The following is a 16,247-nucleotide window of genomic DNA, read 5'->3' on the forward strand; positions in this document are numbered from 1 at the left end:
CGAAAACCCCACATTACCCTCCACTTAAAAGGTAGTTTCGTCACTCAAGACTATTTCTTTTTCTCGCTTTTTCCGTTTCTCTCGCTTTCCAAAAATTTCCCAATTTTCAGTTCGAAAAAACCAATAACATATTAAACCTTTTTTTTTAATTTCATTCGGAGAAACCAAAATATAATTTTATTTTTATTAAACCATTTTTATGCTTTGGCTAAAGGGTATATTCTGAGTTTCGATACTCTTTTTGTTACACCAAAAAATCGCCATCCTCTCTTTTCTATAAACTGTTTTTTCTCTTCTCTTCGCTGCTTAACTCTTTCTTCTCAAGAACAACTTCACGATCTTTTCTCACTGTTTTGCGTTCAATTTCCAACACGCTACGAGGTTAGTTGACACATTTGTTCCCCCATTTTTGTTAGATCAGTTTTTACCCTTTGCTTGTAGTTTTGTTTTCATTTGATTCGGTTTCTTTGTTCAACTCTGTCTTAAAATTTTCGTTTTTTTTTTCTGTTAGAAGTTTTCATCTAGGGTTGGCGATCTAGCTGAAATTTCTTTCCTTTTTTTTTGTGGCTCGGTGATACGATGCTGTTGTTTGTTCTGTTTCTGAGCCCTCTGATTCAATTTTGTCGAGTTTGCCTTTTTCTTTTTCTTACTTGTGTTGGTGGAACTGTGTAAGTTTTTAATTGTTTCCAGCATTGTGTTTTCTCTTGATTCTGTTGTCATTTCACGATTCAATTCTTTTAGTAATCGTTGAGGTTAAGAAAAGTATTTATTGAAGTAGAAGCACCAAGGAATGAGTTATCATTTACACAGATCAAATAGGAAACCTGTCTGATGTAATTGGTTTCATCATCTCAATTGACTTCTAATCCTTCATTTTTTTTGCTTTCCAACTTTTGCACACCAAATGTTTGTTCTTTTTCCTGCACCAAAGGGCTGCAACAATGCCTTTGTTTTTTTTTTTTTTTGGGATTATGATTACATGAAGAATAGAATAGATGATTATCCATGTGAATTACTAAATCAGTGGATCTTGCATTCTCACTGTTTCAACTCTAAATTCCGGCTAGAGGAGTTCATTTTGATCTTGTTATAGTTTATATGGATAGTACATTACCTTGTGATCTTGTTTTGGTGATATATTTATGGTACATTTTGCTTTATGCTCCTTTTTCTTCTTTCCTCCAAAGGATCAATTTTAGTGGCTTCAATTTTAAGACTTGTTTGAGTTTTGATCTGTTGATTCTTACAAGCTTATATGATTTCAGTTGTATCTTCCGTGCATGTTTGTGTGCCTGGGTATTATTATTTTCCCTTGAGTGGTTTGTATATCAAATAAATGAACTTATCATTTTTGCTTTCAATGGTAGATTTCCCTGTGATCATTGAAATGCGCTGATATTTGTCGATGGCTGCTACATAAAGTCATGACAATGATAATCTCGGTGGTAGATTAGCGAAGAGTTGGTGCCAATTGTAACTGGACGTTGATGTTTTGGATTTCCATATCAAATTACCATGGATTAGTAAAAATCAAGTTATCGACTCAAGGCCAGTGTTATCTTTTACGGGGATTCAAGTGTAGTCTGGTTTGTAGAGCACAAGTTGTTAGTTAGAATCTGGCCTTTGACATTATATGATCGTAGGGGAACAAAACAGCTGAGCCATTGAGTCATCTTTCAAGCCTATAAAATATTGTGACACAGCTAATATATCATCGGTTCCCCATCCTCAAATAATGGAAATAGCTGTTTCTCCACAAACACAGAAGCAGAATTTGCCAACAGGTGGTCGCAAAACTTCAGCTGCCGGATCCCAGAAAGATCTCTGGCTTGTTGTGCGAGAAGGATCGGTAAATGAATTAGAGACGGTCTTGACATTATTGAAGAAGAGTGGGGGTAATATCAATGTGAGGAACTCCTTTGGGCTGACTCCTCTTCATCTTGCAATTTGGAGAAATCACATTCCCATTGTCAGGAGGCTTCTTGCAGCTGGTGCAGATCCTGATGCTCGAGTATGATGACTTTCTGTTTTCTGAATTTTTTGTTTACGCTCTTTTCTGGTTGGTTTCAGTGGCATCTCTTTATGTTTAGTTCCCGGGAGAGTTAATTGCTTTTTTATTATAAAGTCTTTTAAGGAATGAAACGTCTGCAAAAGATATTCTCTATTGTTATAGAAATTGTTTATTATTTCATGGTGAATTATTGTTATCAATGTTTCAAGATGTGACCTAATTAACACTCATATAATCACAATGTTCCAAAAAGTTCCCAATGTTTGCCACCAATTTTGCTATGAGCTAGCAATCTTGCCACTTGGATTCAAATTTCAAAAAGCTTGATGTTGCAATGTTTAAGAAAACTATGTTTAACTCACATCCAATCTCTGTTTCTCATGGCTAGCCTCTTGAAATTAAAAAATGATCTCAGGTGCATTTGTGTCGGCATTTCTTTTTTCTGACAAAAGTGACTTTGTTCCTTTTTGCTTAAAAGTTTAATATAGAAAATTTTCATCAATTCAGATTTTAATTTATAATTTTCGTCCAATTGGAGAAATAATTTCCATTTCATGATATCTGCATAATTGAGCAGTTTTTAATTGGATTGGTGCTTTTGGTTCTTCAAATCCATCAATTCTGAACCCTTCCATTTTCAGGATGGCGAATCAGGATGGGGTAGCCTTCATAGGGCGCTACATTTTGGTCATCTTGCTGTGGCAAGTGTCCTTCTACAGCATGGTGCTTCTATTACACTGGAGGATTCAAGATCTCGAGTACCTGTAGATCTTCTATCTGGTCCTGTGTTACAGGTTTCTGGAAATGATCGCAAGTCAGGTATAAATTCACATGCTTTGACTCCTTTATTAAGATAGCATCGTTGTTGCCAATAGACATTTGTCATTGAGGATAAAACCTGATTTTTGGTTCATCTTTAGTGGCTACTGAGGTCTTTAGTTGGGGAAGCGGTGCAAATTATCAGCTTGGAACTGGAAATGCTCACATTCAAAAGTTACCTTGCAAAGTTGATTCACTTAATGGTTCATTCATAAAGCTGATCTCTGCAGCAAAGTTCCACAGTGTGGCACTTACTGCGCGTGGAGAAGTTTATACTTGGGGATTTGGAAGAGGGGGCCGTCTAGGGCACCCTGATTTTGACATACACAGGTATATGGTCTGCTTCTAATAAGCCTGATGATGCTTTCTGTAAGTGTTGGTATTGCCGTGAATGGATAATTTCCTTAGTTATTATTAAGATTGAATATGGGGGTAATTTACATTGAGTAGGTTCCCTGTTAGTAATGTACACCTTGGACTTTTTTTTTTTTTCCTTTTTCCTTCTCTTGATTAAATGTCAATTTGGCTCCTTAAATGCTCCTTACTTTCTAGGTGTTAAAGAAGTTCATGGTTAAGCATTGCTGGGTTGGGATGTAGGACTTTCTTTTTGGAATATAAAGTTGTTTGGCCTCAAATCATACACAATTATGCTTCAAGTTTTTGTTGAGGATTTGAATTATTTTCTTGTTCCTGTTCTAAAACAAATTAAAATGCTGATGCTTATTAATTTATCACACAAGTTTCCCAGCAAGAGCAAGTGAGAATTTACTTTGATCGGCTTGCTTGCTAATCCGATTTAGCAATAGTCACAAAATCAATTTTTTTTGTTGGAACTTTTCTAGGTGAGGCAGGTTACCCCTGTTACCTGTTTATGCTTTTGGACTATATTCAATCAGATTTCATATTGCTATCCTGATTGCAGTGGTCAAGCTGCTGTCATCACTCCCCGCCAGGTGACTACTGGTCTGGGTTCCCGCAGAGTGATGGCAATCGCTGCAGCTAAGCATCATACTGTTATTGCTACTGAGGGTGGGGAAGTGTTCACTTGGGGATCCAATAGAGGTAAAAGTTGACGAAACTTGTGTCCATATCAACTGTGGGTCTTGTTACTGCAAATTAATTAAATATATGCAATTAAATCCTTTTCCCTGCATCCCTGCCCTTCCCTTCATTGGCTACAATTGTGAATTGTAATATTCTACACATCACGAGTTACTTGTGAGAGAATTAGGTTGTCTTCTTAGTACTTAATTTTGATGCATTGGAATCAAAATGACGTTAATGTCGGTATTCTCTTGTTTCATTTTTTGCAGAGGGACAGCTGGGATACACTTCTGTTGATACACAACCAACACCTCGGAGAGTGAGTGCTCTAAGGTCAAAAATTGTTGCTGTTGCTGCAGCAAACAAGCACACAGCTGTAGTTTCCGATTTAGGTGAAGTTTTTACCTGGGGTTCAAATAGAGAGGGCCAGCTTGGTTATGGAACCTCAAACTCAGCATCTAATTACACCCCACATGTGGTTGAATCCTTGAAGGGAAAGACTTTAACCAAGGTTTCTGCTGCAAAATATCACACAGTTGTATTAGGATCTGACGGAGAGGTAATTATATTATTCCCTTTTGTTTTATTTCAAAATATTCTTACGTAAAGCATTGTATCTGTTACTTATCCTGATTCCTCATTAAGCATCATGTTTTTTTACAATTCTTGTTTTCATCTTGAACGGATTAATTTGTAACTTCCTAAGAATTATTGAAATACAGAGGTGAGGGGGCGCTGAAACATGAACAAAGTTATAGCTATGGATGTTTATATTGTTTTTATAGACAATTGAATTAATTAAAAACATTTTGGAATTCTCAGCTTTAGAGCTGATCCAGTTTTGGGCCGGGGAATTAATGTTCTTTCTAAAAACTGTGTTCCAAACTTAAAATCGGTTTTTTCTTTGTGCATGGATATGGGACTTAAAATTCTTTATCATGGTGGCTTTTATTAGGGAATGTGTTTTGCTTTTCATATTTAGGTTTTAATTTCCCCCCTTTTTTTTCAGGTGTACACTTGGGGTTATCGACTAGTTACTCCAAAACGTGTAGTGATTTCTAGGAACTTGAAAAAGAGTGGGAGCACTCCTTTAAAGTTTCATCGAATGGAACGACTTCAGGTAGTTTCTATAGCTGCGGGAATGGTACACAGCATGGCACTTACAGATGACGGTGCATTATTTTATTGGGTCTCATCTGATCCCGATCTCAGATCCCAACAGGTTTCTATTCACTGAATTTCTCTTCTCCCATCAAATGTTATGGTATTCACGAAACAATCATGTTTAATAGAACAGTTTTCTTATTTCTTTTCACTTAAATCTTTTTACAGCTATATTCTATGTGCGGAAGAAATATGGTGAGCATATCTGCTGGAAAGTACTGGACTGCTGCAGTTACGGGTACTGGTGATGTTTACCTGTGGGATGGGAAGAAAAGTAAGGATAACCCACTTGTTGCAACTCGGTTGCATGGAGTAAAGAAGGCTACTTCGGTTTCTGTTGGTGAAACACATTTACTAATAGTGGCTATGCTGTACCATCCTGAATATCCTCTCACCGGTGTTGAGGACTCGCAAAAACCCAAGTTAAATAATAGGGATGATATGGATGAGTTAAATGAAGACATTTTATTTGATGACATGGAATCAAATAATATGGTATCCAGTGTACAAAATGATACTTTTGGGCAGAAATCTGTACCTAGCTTAAAAAGCCTTTGTGAAAAAGTAGCAGCAGAATGTTTAGTGGAGCCACGAAATGCCATACAACTGCTGGAGATTGCCGATTCTCTTGGGGCAGATGAATTGAGAAAGTATTGTGAGGTACTGATCTTATTGCATTTCAAATTACTAACAAATATAAATGATCAAACATGATGTCTTTCTGAAGTCATAGTTGATGGAACACATAATAATAATGAAACTAAATGCATTTAATGTTTCTTTATCAAAAAATTTAACATGAAATATTTATTGTATCATTGAGTTGGACAGACATGGAAAATATTACCATAAAAAATGTACCGTGATATTTGACGTTGACTTTGCTGTTATGCGGGGGTGGATCTAGGTGAGTTTTGTAGGGAGGCCAACAAAACATTAGGTCTTAAGTTTTCACAAAGAGGATGGGCCAAAATTAAAAAATTGAGGGGGTGCCAAACTAAAATCACAAATAATTTATATGGAAAATTTGAAGATTGGGAATGCCATCTCCCCTCTTTGCTTTAACCAGGCTCTGCCACTGTTGTTATGGTTATCTTGATAACTCCCATGTGGCAAGGTGGGATTATTATACTAAAGTAGTTATTATTTATTGTTTCAGGAGATTGTGATGCGCAACCTTGATTTTATATTCACAGTTTCATCGCATGCTGTCGCAAGCACAGCACCAGATATTCTGGCTAACCTTGAGAGGTTGTTGGACCAGAGATCTTCTGAGCCTTGGACACACCGTCGCCTCCCAACTCCTACTGCAACCTTCCCTGCCATCATTAACAGTGAAGAGGATGATAGTGAGATAGAGTTTCAAAGGACTCGTGATAAACCCATGAAAATGAATGTGTTGAAATTGGAGAAAGATGAAAGAGGAGATTCCTTTCTACAGCCCAAGGATGACCCCAATCTAGAAACCTCCAAGGTAATTCGGGCAATAAGAAAGAAGCTGCAGCAGATTGAGATGCTTGAAGCTAAGCAATCTAGTGGACATTTCCTCGATGACCAGCAGATCTTAAAGATCCAATCCAAGTCTTCCCTCGAGAGCTCGCTTGCAGAACTAGGTATTTCTGTTGAGACTTTGCAAAATAAGGAATCATCTTCTCCGTCACCATCGCCAGAAGGCAAAGGTAGTAAAAAGGGTAAAGTATCCAAAAAACAGAGGAGAAAGAGCAATAAATCAAGTGTCATCCAAGCAGAGGTAGAATCTTTGTATTCTGCAAGTGAAGTGATTACTGAATCTGTGAAGGATTTGTTGGAAGCTGACATCATGGTGGCTCCTAAGTCTAAGGTTTGTTTAATCTTATTCATGTTAGAAACTAGAAGTCATTTTTATTTTGTCAACACCTTGATTAGTTTCTGCATAGTTTCTTTCACGTTAGATTTCTGAAAATTAAGTGTTACATTTGATAGGTGGGAGAGGTTGCTGAAAAAACCACAACCGACCAAGGTGCAACTGCAAAAGATCTAGACTTGATAGTGCAGAAGAAAGATGGTATAGAGTTGCTGCAAGGCAAGGGACAAACACCAAAAGTTTCTAAGAAGAAGAATAAGAAGGGTGGGCTATCAATGTTTTTGAGTGGAGCCCTTGATGATGTTCCAGAGGAGGTGAACCCTCCTCCTACACCGACGCCAAGGAACGAGGGTCCTGCATGGGGTGGGGCCAAGTTCACCAAGGGTTCTGCTTCACTTCGTGATATCCAGGATGAACAGAGCAAAATAAAGGGAAACCAGCTATCTATGACTAAATCTAAGGTTGAAGATCTTTCTGATTTTGGCAGTAGCGGAAAAGTGAAGTTGAGTTCATTTCTTCCTTCTAGTCCAATACCTGTTGTCCCTGCTGCCCCAACTCGTGGTTCACATGCATCTGATGCCGACATAAGTACTCCTCCGTGGGTTGCTTCAGGAACCCCTCCTCAACTTCGGCCATCATTCAGGGACATCCAGATGCAACAGGTTTGTGAATTAAGGCTTCCCTTTTTGTGCCTCTACTACATTGTCTTTTCTTGTGACTGATCTGTTTGCTCTAAATCATGGGGTAAAAACCTTGTGGCCTAATAACAAATTTAAATTGCAATTTGCTATTTTGTTTAAAAAAGATTTAAATATAAATCATATAAATGCAGATATGATTTATGATGGGCATTTTGGTGTTGTGTGATCCATTAGTTTTTTTACATTATTATGGTTTGGTACCTTGTTGTATCTCATAGTATATATCCTAGTGTTTGGCTGAGGACTTTGCCCTTGAACACAGGGAAAGAAACACCAAAGCGTTTCCCACAGTCCTAAGACTAGCACAGCTGGATTCACCATTGCAACAGGTCAAGGCTCACCATCGGAGTCGACCTTGGTGAGCCGCTGGTTCAAGCCTGAAGTGGACACACCATCCTCAATTCGTTCCATTCAGATTGAAGAAAAGGCCATGAAGGATCTCAAGCGCTTCTACAGTAGTGTGAAGATAGTAAGGAAGCAATCTTAAAGTGTCCATCTAATTTATCTCACGAAGATGGCATAGGAGAATGCACTTTCTCGTGCTCTTCCTCTGCTCAGGACCTTGTCATTTTAGCATATATCTTTTCTCACTTCTTAGTCCAGTGTAAATTAGTATGTACAGATAGTTGAACTGTACATTTTTTTTAAATTTTCCCAAATCAGAAGTGTTAGTTTCCATCTTCTTAGCATTTGGGATTGTTCCTTTATTTTTTTTTTGTCTTCCCTGCTAGCACTGTATATGACTTTAGGATTTCAAATGTACTCATTTCCTAATATGTCTCTGGTGTTGGAGACTGGTCAATAATGGTCCTGAACTTGGTGTCATCTAGTGAATGAACTGAGTTAAGTATTTAGCCAAAGATCAAGAAGTGGTTGCAGATTTTCAAGCTCTACTACCACAAAAGCTCAAGAATGTAATAGAATAAAGGGAACACTGGTTTTCCAAATAAAGGGCTCTCTTTGCTTCCGTGAGATCTAATCTTCCAACTCTAGTCTTCCCTGTAGGCTATATCATTATATATGTCTACATGTATCTTTCTGGATTTCTCTCATAAAGAAGCTACATTTTAGTGAAGGAACTTTTGGTATGATGCCAAGTCACAAGTATCTACTTATTTAGGGAACACCTATAATTCACCTTTTAGTTGTTCAAAACAAGTTAGTTTCATTTGTTAATTATTTTGTTTCAAATAAAGCTCAGTTTTTCATCTTTACTTTTTGATTCTTATTTTTTTTTTTGCCCCCTTGTTCTTTTCCATTTATATTTATTTAAAAAGCCCTGGTTTGGTCAAGAAGTATCAATTTTAGACCGGCATGTAAAAGGACTAGAGAAAAGTGTCCGATTGAGAGTATTGTTTAATAAGTAGTTAGTATTGTCACCAAAAGAAAAATAAGTGACCAGTATAATAATTGAGATTAGATAAAAGTCATGATTCCAAAAATTGCTGCTACTACTACTACTAATAAATCATTGTATTAATATAATTATTTAAAAGTTAATTTACCTTTTTTGAATTATCAAATATGATTATACACTTCTATGTAAGAAATATTATAAAATATTTTTTTAAATAATACTATAATAAGAAAGGCATAATATTAAAAAAAAATTTATGATCATGCAACATAATTAAATTCAACCAAGTTGTCATAACATGTTTTATATTCATGCACCACTTATTGTGTGTCTCTTCTTTTCTTCACACTCCTGCTAGCTTCTCTTCTTTTCTTCCTTTTTTTTTCGTTTATTTTTCGTCACAACCACCTCCTCTTTTTCTTCCTCCTTTTTTTATTTAATTTCTTCTTTTCCTGTTTTTTTCTCGTCTTCATATTTGTTAAATATCACGCAATTAAAAAATTTCTTATATCACATTTAAAAAGTTTCGATGCTATTTTCTAAAAATTTAAAAAATTTTGGTGTTATTTTTTGAAAAATTCTGCATAACTTAAAATTTTTCCTCTTCTACTTTAGTTTAATACCAGACAATCAATTCAGTGATAACAAAACATAATGTTTAGTTAGAAATGATAGAAATTTTAGGTAAATGACAAAAGAAATATTTAAAGAATCACAAGTTCAAAATCTTAACTCGCTCAACTAACAAAATACATTCAAATATGTATTAAAACAAAAAATACATCAATGTATTGTGAATGACAAATAAATGGCTAAACTTTATATATGAATTCAATACCACCCAACTCGTTCAATGATAAGAAAAATACATCATTTAGTTGAAAATGACACCGTTAACAAATTTCTATGCCAAAGATAAAAAATTTCGGTGTCAAAATTGAGAAACTTCTTGTGTCATGATTAAAAGGTTTTGGTGCTATTTTCTTATAAATTCTGCATAACTCAAAATTGCTCGTCCTCCTCTTCTTCTTCTTCTTTATCATCACCTTCTTATTTTCTTATTCATCTTCTGTTTCTTGTTTCACCCTCTTATAGTTCTTCTTGTTTTACCCTCTTAACAAGAATAAAAATTAGAAAAAAATCAAATAAAAAAAAAGAAATACATAATGTTTCAAAGCCGCCAAGGATAGGAGGAGAAAAAGAAAAAAAAAACGTAACAACAACAACAAGAAAAGAACGACGATGAGGAGAAAACATGAAAAGAAAAAGAAGGAACACGAAATAAAAAAATGTATTCATATTAAAAAGCGCGAGAGACAAATATTCAATAATGCCTAACTTGTTTAATGATAAGAAAAGTATATCATTTAGTTGAAAATACTATGGCTAAAAAATTTCTATGCCAGGATTAAGAAAATTTGGTATCAAAATTGAGTAACTTCTTGTGTCTTGATTAAAAAGTTTCGGTGCTATTTTTTGAAAAATTCCGCATAAATTAAAGCTCATCCTCTTCTTCTTTAGTTTAATACCACAAATCAATGATAACAAAACATAATATTTAATTAGAAATAACACATAAAATTTAGTTAAATAACAAAAGAAATGTTTAAGAAATCATAAGTTCAAAACCTTAATTCGCTCAACCAACAAAATACATTCAAATATATTTTGGAACAAAAAAATACATCAGTTTGTGTTGTGAATAACAAATAAATGGCTAAACCTTATACCATCCAATTCGTTCAATGATAAAAAAGCGCATCATTTAGTTAAAAATGACACAGTTAACAAATTTCTATACCACAATTAAGAAATTTTGTTATCGAAATTGTGAAACTTCTTGTGTCAGTTAAAAAATTTCGATGCTATTTTCTGATAATTTTGCATAACTCAAAACTCCGCTACCTCTTCTTCTTTTTCGTCATTATCATCTTTTTCTTCTTTTCTTGTTCATTTTCTGTTTCTTGTTTCACTCTCTTTTAATTCTTCTTGTTTTATCCTCTTAATAAGAATAAAAAAATTAAATAAAAAAATTCATAATATTGCAAAGCTATCAGGGAAAGGAGGAGGAGAAACAAAAAAACCGCAACAAGAAAGAAACGATGATGAAGAGAAAACAAGCGAAAAAAAAAGGTATTCATATTAAAAAAGTGCGAGATACGAATATTCGCAATTGTGGGAAGTTAGAGGGTGTCTGACACAGTCTTACTAATAATATTGATTTTTGTTGAACATGAGCCTACTTGGTTGAATTTGATTATTAAAAGAACTTGAATGTGTAATAAAACAGTAATATTTATAGATTAGTAGATTAAATATATATTCAATGTCCTTTTATTTATATTATTTTCAATACATTATAAAACTTTTAAAGATATTTTGTTATTTAAATTTTTTCTTTGCATTGTATACTTTCACTTTTAAATGATTGGACTATTTACTTACTTTATTTCTTTTCAAAAGTACACCGAAAGAATAAGTCATTATAAATGTAATTAATAAAAAAAGTTGAAAAGATTAACTATTAAATAAAAATTACAGTCAGACTTAATTAAATTAAAAATAATAAATTTAAATTAACTTTTATATTATTCTAATAATTCATTTAATAAATTTAAATTGACTTTTATATTATTCTAATAATTTATTTAATGGTTTTACCGAAACTCTAGGCCATATTATGTATTTTTTTTTTGTCAATTCTTAACTAACACCAGTTCGCGCCAACATATTTAAATAGATAATGGTCACCTAATGTTTCTCTAAATCACATCGATGATGTTTTAATTTTGTATGGATAAATATGTAAATGATCCAAATAATTGGTATATTATGTAAAAATTAAACAAGTAACTTTTACATTATTCCTCTAATTTGATGAACTCTATTTCTTCTTCTACTTTAGTTATGTTGTGGAAATGAGAAAGATGAAAGGAAAAAAGAACAATAAAAAAATTATTTGTATCATGATTAAAAAATTTTAGTGTTATTTTTTGAAAAATTTGCATTACTCAAAACTCCTTTTTTTTTTTAGTTTAATACCATACAATCAATTCATTAACAACAAAACCTAACATCTAGTTAGATATGATAAAAATTTTTGATAAATAACATAAAAAATATTTAAAAAATTACAAATTTAAAATCTTAACTCGTTGAACCAACAAAATATATTCAAATATGTTTTACAACTAAAAAACTACATTAACTTGTATTGTGAATGACACATAAATGGCTAAACTTTAATTTATATATGAATTCAATACCACTTAACTAGTTCAACGATAAGAAAAGTGCATCATTTAGTTAAAAATGACATGGTTAAAAAATTTCTATGTCATCGTTAAGAAATTTGGGTGTCAAAATTGAAAACTTCTTATGTCATAGTTAAAAAGTTTTGGTGCTATTTTCTGATATTCATCTTCTTCTTCCTCTTTCACCCTCTTAACCAAAACCTATGTTACGGTTAAGAAATTTCGGTGTCGAAATTAAAAAACTTCTTATGTCATGGTTAGAAAATTTTCGAGCTATTTTCTGATAAATTCTACATAACTCAAAACTCCTCCTCCTGTTCTTCTTCTTTAGTTTAATATCACACAATCAATTCAGTGATAACAAAACGTAATGTTTACTTAGAAATGACACAGAAAATTTTGATAAATGATACAAGAAACATTTAAGGAATCTCAAGTTCAAAACCTTATCTCACTTAACCAACAAAATGTATTCAAATATATATGTTTCAGAACAAAAAAAAAATCATCAATTTGTGTTGTGAATGGCACATAAATGGTTAAATCTTATATGAATTCAATATCACCCAACTTAGTCAATGATAAGAAAAGTGCATCATTTAGTTAAAAATAATACGGTTAAAAAATTTCCATGCCACAGTTAAAAAATTTCGATGTAAAAATTGAGAAACTTCTTATATCATGGTTTAAAAGTTTCAGTGCTATTTTCTGATAAATTCTACATAATTCAAACCATTTCCTCCTCCTCTTCCTCATCGTCATTGTGGTCGTCGTCGTTGTCCTATTCATCATCATCATCGTCGTCGTTGTCCTCATCAAATCATCATCATCATCAAAACTCTACCTCATCTTCTTTTTCATCATCATTATCGTCTTCTTCTTTTCTTATTCATCTTCTGTTTCCTGTTTCACCTTTTTATAGTTTTTCTTGTTTCACCCTTTTAACAAGAATAAAAATAAAAAAATAAAAAATCAAACAAAAACAACAAAAAAAATACATAATAATGTTGCAAAGCCACCTTCTCATCATTCTTGTTTCATCCTCTTAACAAGAACTTGTGTCATAGTTAAGAAATTTCGATATTAAAATTGTGAAACTTCTTGTTTCACAGTTAAAAAGTTTCGGTGTTATTTTCTGATAAATTTTGCATAACTCCAAAACTCTACCTCCTCTTTTTTTTCATCATCATTATCATCTTCTTTTTTTGTTCATCTTCTGTTGTCTGTTTCACTCTCTTATAATTTTTTTTGTTTAATCCTTTTAATAAGAATAAAAAAAATCAAACAAAAAAAAGAAAAAAAATACACAATAATGTTGCAAAGCCACCAGGGAGAGGATGAGAAAAGTAAAAAAAAAAAAAACATAGCAACAACAGTAGCAAGAAAAGAATGATGATGAGGAGGAAATACGTGAAAAAGAAGAAGGAACAGGAAGAAAAAGAATGTAGTCATATTAAAAAGTGCGAGATACAAATATTTACGTTAGAGGAGAGTTGGAGCGTGTCTAATACGGTCTTACTAATGATACTGATTTTTGTTGAGTTTGAGTCCATTTAATTGAATTTGCTTATCGAAAAGACTTGAATGTGTAATGAGACTGGAATATTTATAAATTAGTAGATTAAACATATATTCAATGTCCTTTTATTTATATTATTTATAATACATTAGAAAACTTTTAAATATATTTTGTCTTTTAAATTTTCTCTTTGCATATACTTTCATTTTAAAAGATCGGATAATTCACTTACTTTATTTCTTTTCAATGGTACACCGAACATCCTTAATTAAATTAAAATAATAAATTTAAACTGACTTATAAATTATTCTAATAGTTTATTTAATGATTTTTACCAAAATTTTAGAGGCCAACTATGATTTTTTTTTGTCAATTCTTAACTAACATTAATTCACACCAACATATTCAAAAAGATACTAGTCACCTAGTATTTTTCTAAATCACATCGATGATGTTTTAATTTTGTATGGATAAATATGTAAATGATCCAAATAATTGGTATATAATGTAAACTCAAACAAATAATTTTTATGTTATTCCTCTAATTTGATGACCTCTATTTGATGACCTCTGTTTCTTCTTCTACCTTAGTTATGTTTCTTAGAACAAGAAAGATTAAAAGAGAAAAGAATTAAAAATTTTTGTGTTTAACGATTAAAAAATTTTGATAGTACTTTTTAAAAAGAATTTTATAACTCAAAACTCATTTTCTCTCTTTTTTTTTAGTTTAATATCACACAATCAATTAATAAAACCTAACATCTAATAAGATATGACATAGAAATTTTTGATAAATGACACAAAAAATATTTAAAGAATCACATTAAAAATCTTAACTCATTGAACCAACAAAATATATTTAAATATATTTTTTTAAAAATAAAATACATCAAATTGTGTTATGAATGACACATAAATGATTAAACCTAATATATAAATTCAATACCACTAACTAGTTTAATGATAAAAAAAATGCATCATTTAGTTAAAAATAACATGGTTAAAAAAATTTTATATTATGATTAAGCAATTCCAGAGTCAAAATTGAAAAATTTCTTGTGTCATAGTTAAAAAAATTTGGTGCTATTTTCTGATATTCATCATCTTCTTCTTCCTCTTTTACCTTCTTACTAAAATTTGTGTTACGGTTAAAAAATTTCGGTGTCATATTTGAGAAACTTCTTATGTCACAGTTAAAAATTTTCATACAATTTTCTGATAAATTTTGCATAACTCAAAACTCTTCTTTCTTTTCTTTTTCTTTAGTTTAATACCATACAATCAATTCAGTGATAACAAAACATAATATTTGGTTAGAAATGACACAGAAATTTTTGGTAAACGATGCAAAAAATATTTAAAGAATCACAGGTTCAAACTTTACCTCACTTAACCAACAAAATACATTCACATATGTTTTAGAACAAAAAATACATCAATTTGTGTTGTGAATGACACATAAATGACTAAATTTTATATATGAATTCAATACCACTCAACTTATTCAATGATAAGAAAAACACATCATTTAGTTAAAAATAACACGGTTAAGAAATTTCTATGCTACGGTAAAGAAATTTTGGTGTCAAAATTAAAAAATTTCTTGTGTTATAGTTTAAAAGTTTTAGTACTATTTTCTAATAAATTCTACATAATTCAAACTTCCTCCTCCTTCTTCTCCTCGTCGTCGTCATTGTCATCGTCGCCGTCGTTGTCGTCGTCGTTATCATCATTCTTCTTTTTCTTCTAACATTCTCGTAATTCTTATTTCACCCTTTTAACAAGAATCTGTGTCATGATTAAAAAATTTTGATGTCAAAATTGCAAAACTTCTTGTGTCATAGTTAAAAAATTTCGGTACTATTCTGCATAACTCAAAACTCCACCTCCTCTTCTTTTTCTTTATCATCATCTTCTTTTTTTCCTGTTCATTTTCTGTTTCTTGTTTCACTCTCTTACAATTCTTCTTATTTTACTCTATTAATAAGAATAAAAATAAAAAAATCAATCAAAAAAAAGAAAAAATAGATAATGTTGTAAAGCCAATAAGAAGAGAGGAAGGAAAAGCTAAAAAATCGCAATAACAATTACAACCAGAAGAAAAAAATGACAATGAAAAAGAAACACGTAAAAAAAAAGGTAATCATATTAAAGAGTACAAGATACGAATATTTGCATTAGTAGAAAGTTAGAGCATTCTAACATACTCTCACTAATGATACTAATTTCTATTAGACTAAAACTAACTTGATTAAATTTAGTTCCAAAAAAATTTGGATGTATAATAAGACTGTAATATTTATAAATTAATAAATTAAACATATATTCAATGTTCTTTTATTTATATTATTTCTAATATATTAGAAATCTTTTAATGATATTTTGTCATTTATTTATTTATTTATTGCATTCTATACTTTTATTTTTAAAAGATCGAACGATTCACTTACTTTATTTCTTTTCAAAGATATAGCGTGAGAATAAATTATTATAAATGTAATTATATAATTATTATAATAAAAAAGTTGAAAAAAT

At 31.8% G+C, this 16,247-nt stretch overlaps 1 protein-coding gene across 1 annotated transcript; it reads left to right on the forward strand.

Moving 5' to 3' along the window:
* Window positions 1-209: 209 nt before the first annotated feature.
* On the forward strand, window positions 210-8,549 carry LOC107494467 (uncharacterized). Its single transcript, XM_016115497.3, has 11 exons — window positions 210-381; window positions 1,368-2,011; window positions 2,653-2,830; window positions 2,932-3,160; window positions 3,753-3,892; window positions 4,144-4,433; window positions 4,884-5,096; window positions 5,207-5,698; window positions 6,198-6,878; window positions 7,001-7,543; window positions 7,845-8,549. The coding sequence occupies exons 2-11, from the start codon at window positions 1,736-1,738 to the stop codon at window positions 8,067-8,069; spliced, it is 3,267 nt and encodes a 1,088-aa protein (XP_015970983.1). The 5' UTR covers window positions 210-381; window positions 1,368-1,735; the 3' UTR covers window positions 8,070-8,549.
* The last annotated feature ends 7,698 nt before the right edge of the window (window positions 8,550-16,247 follow it).

Source organism: Arachis duranensis, chromosome 6 (genome assembly GCF_000817695.3).
Source record: "Arachis duranensis cultivar V14167 chromosome 6, aradu.V14167.gnm2.J7QH, whole genome shotgun sequence".
In the NCBI taxonomy this organism is placed as follows: domain Eukaryota; kingdom Viridiplantae; phylum Streptophyta; class Magnoliopsida; order Fabales; family Fabaceae; genus Arachis; species Arachis duranensis.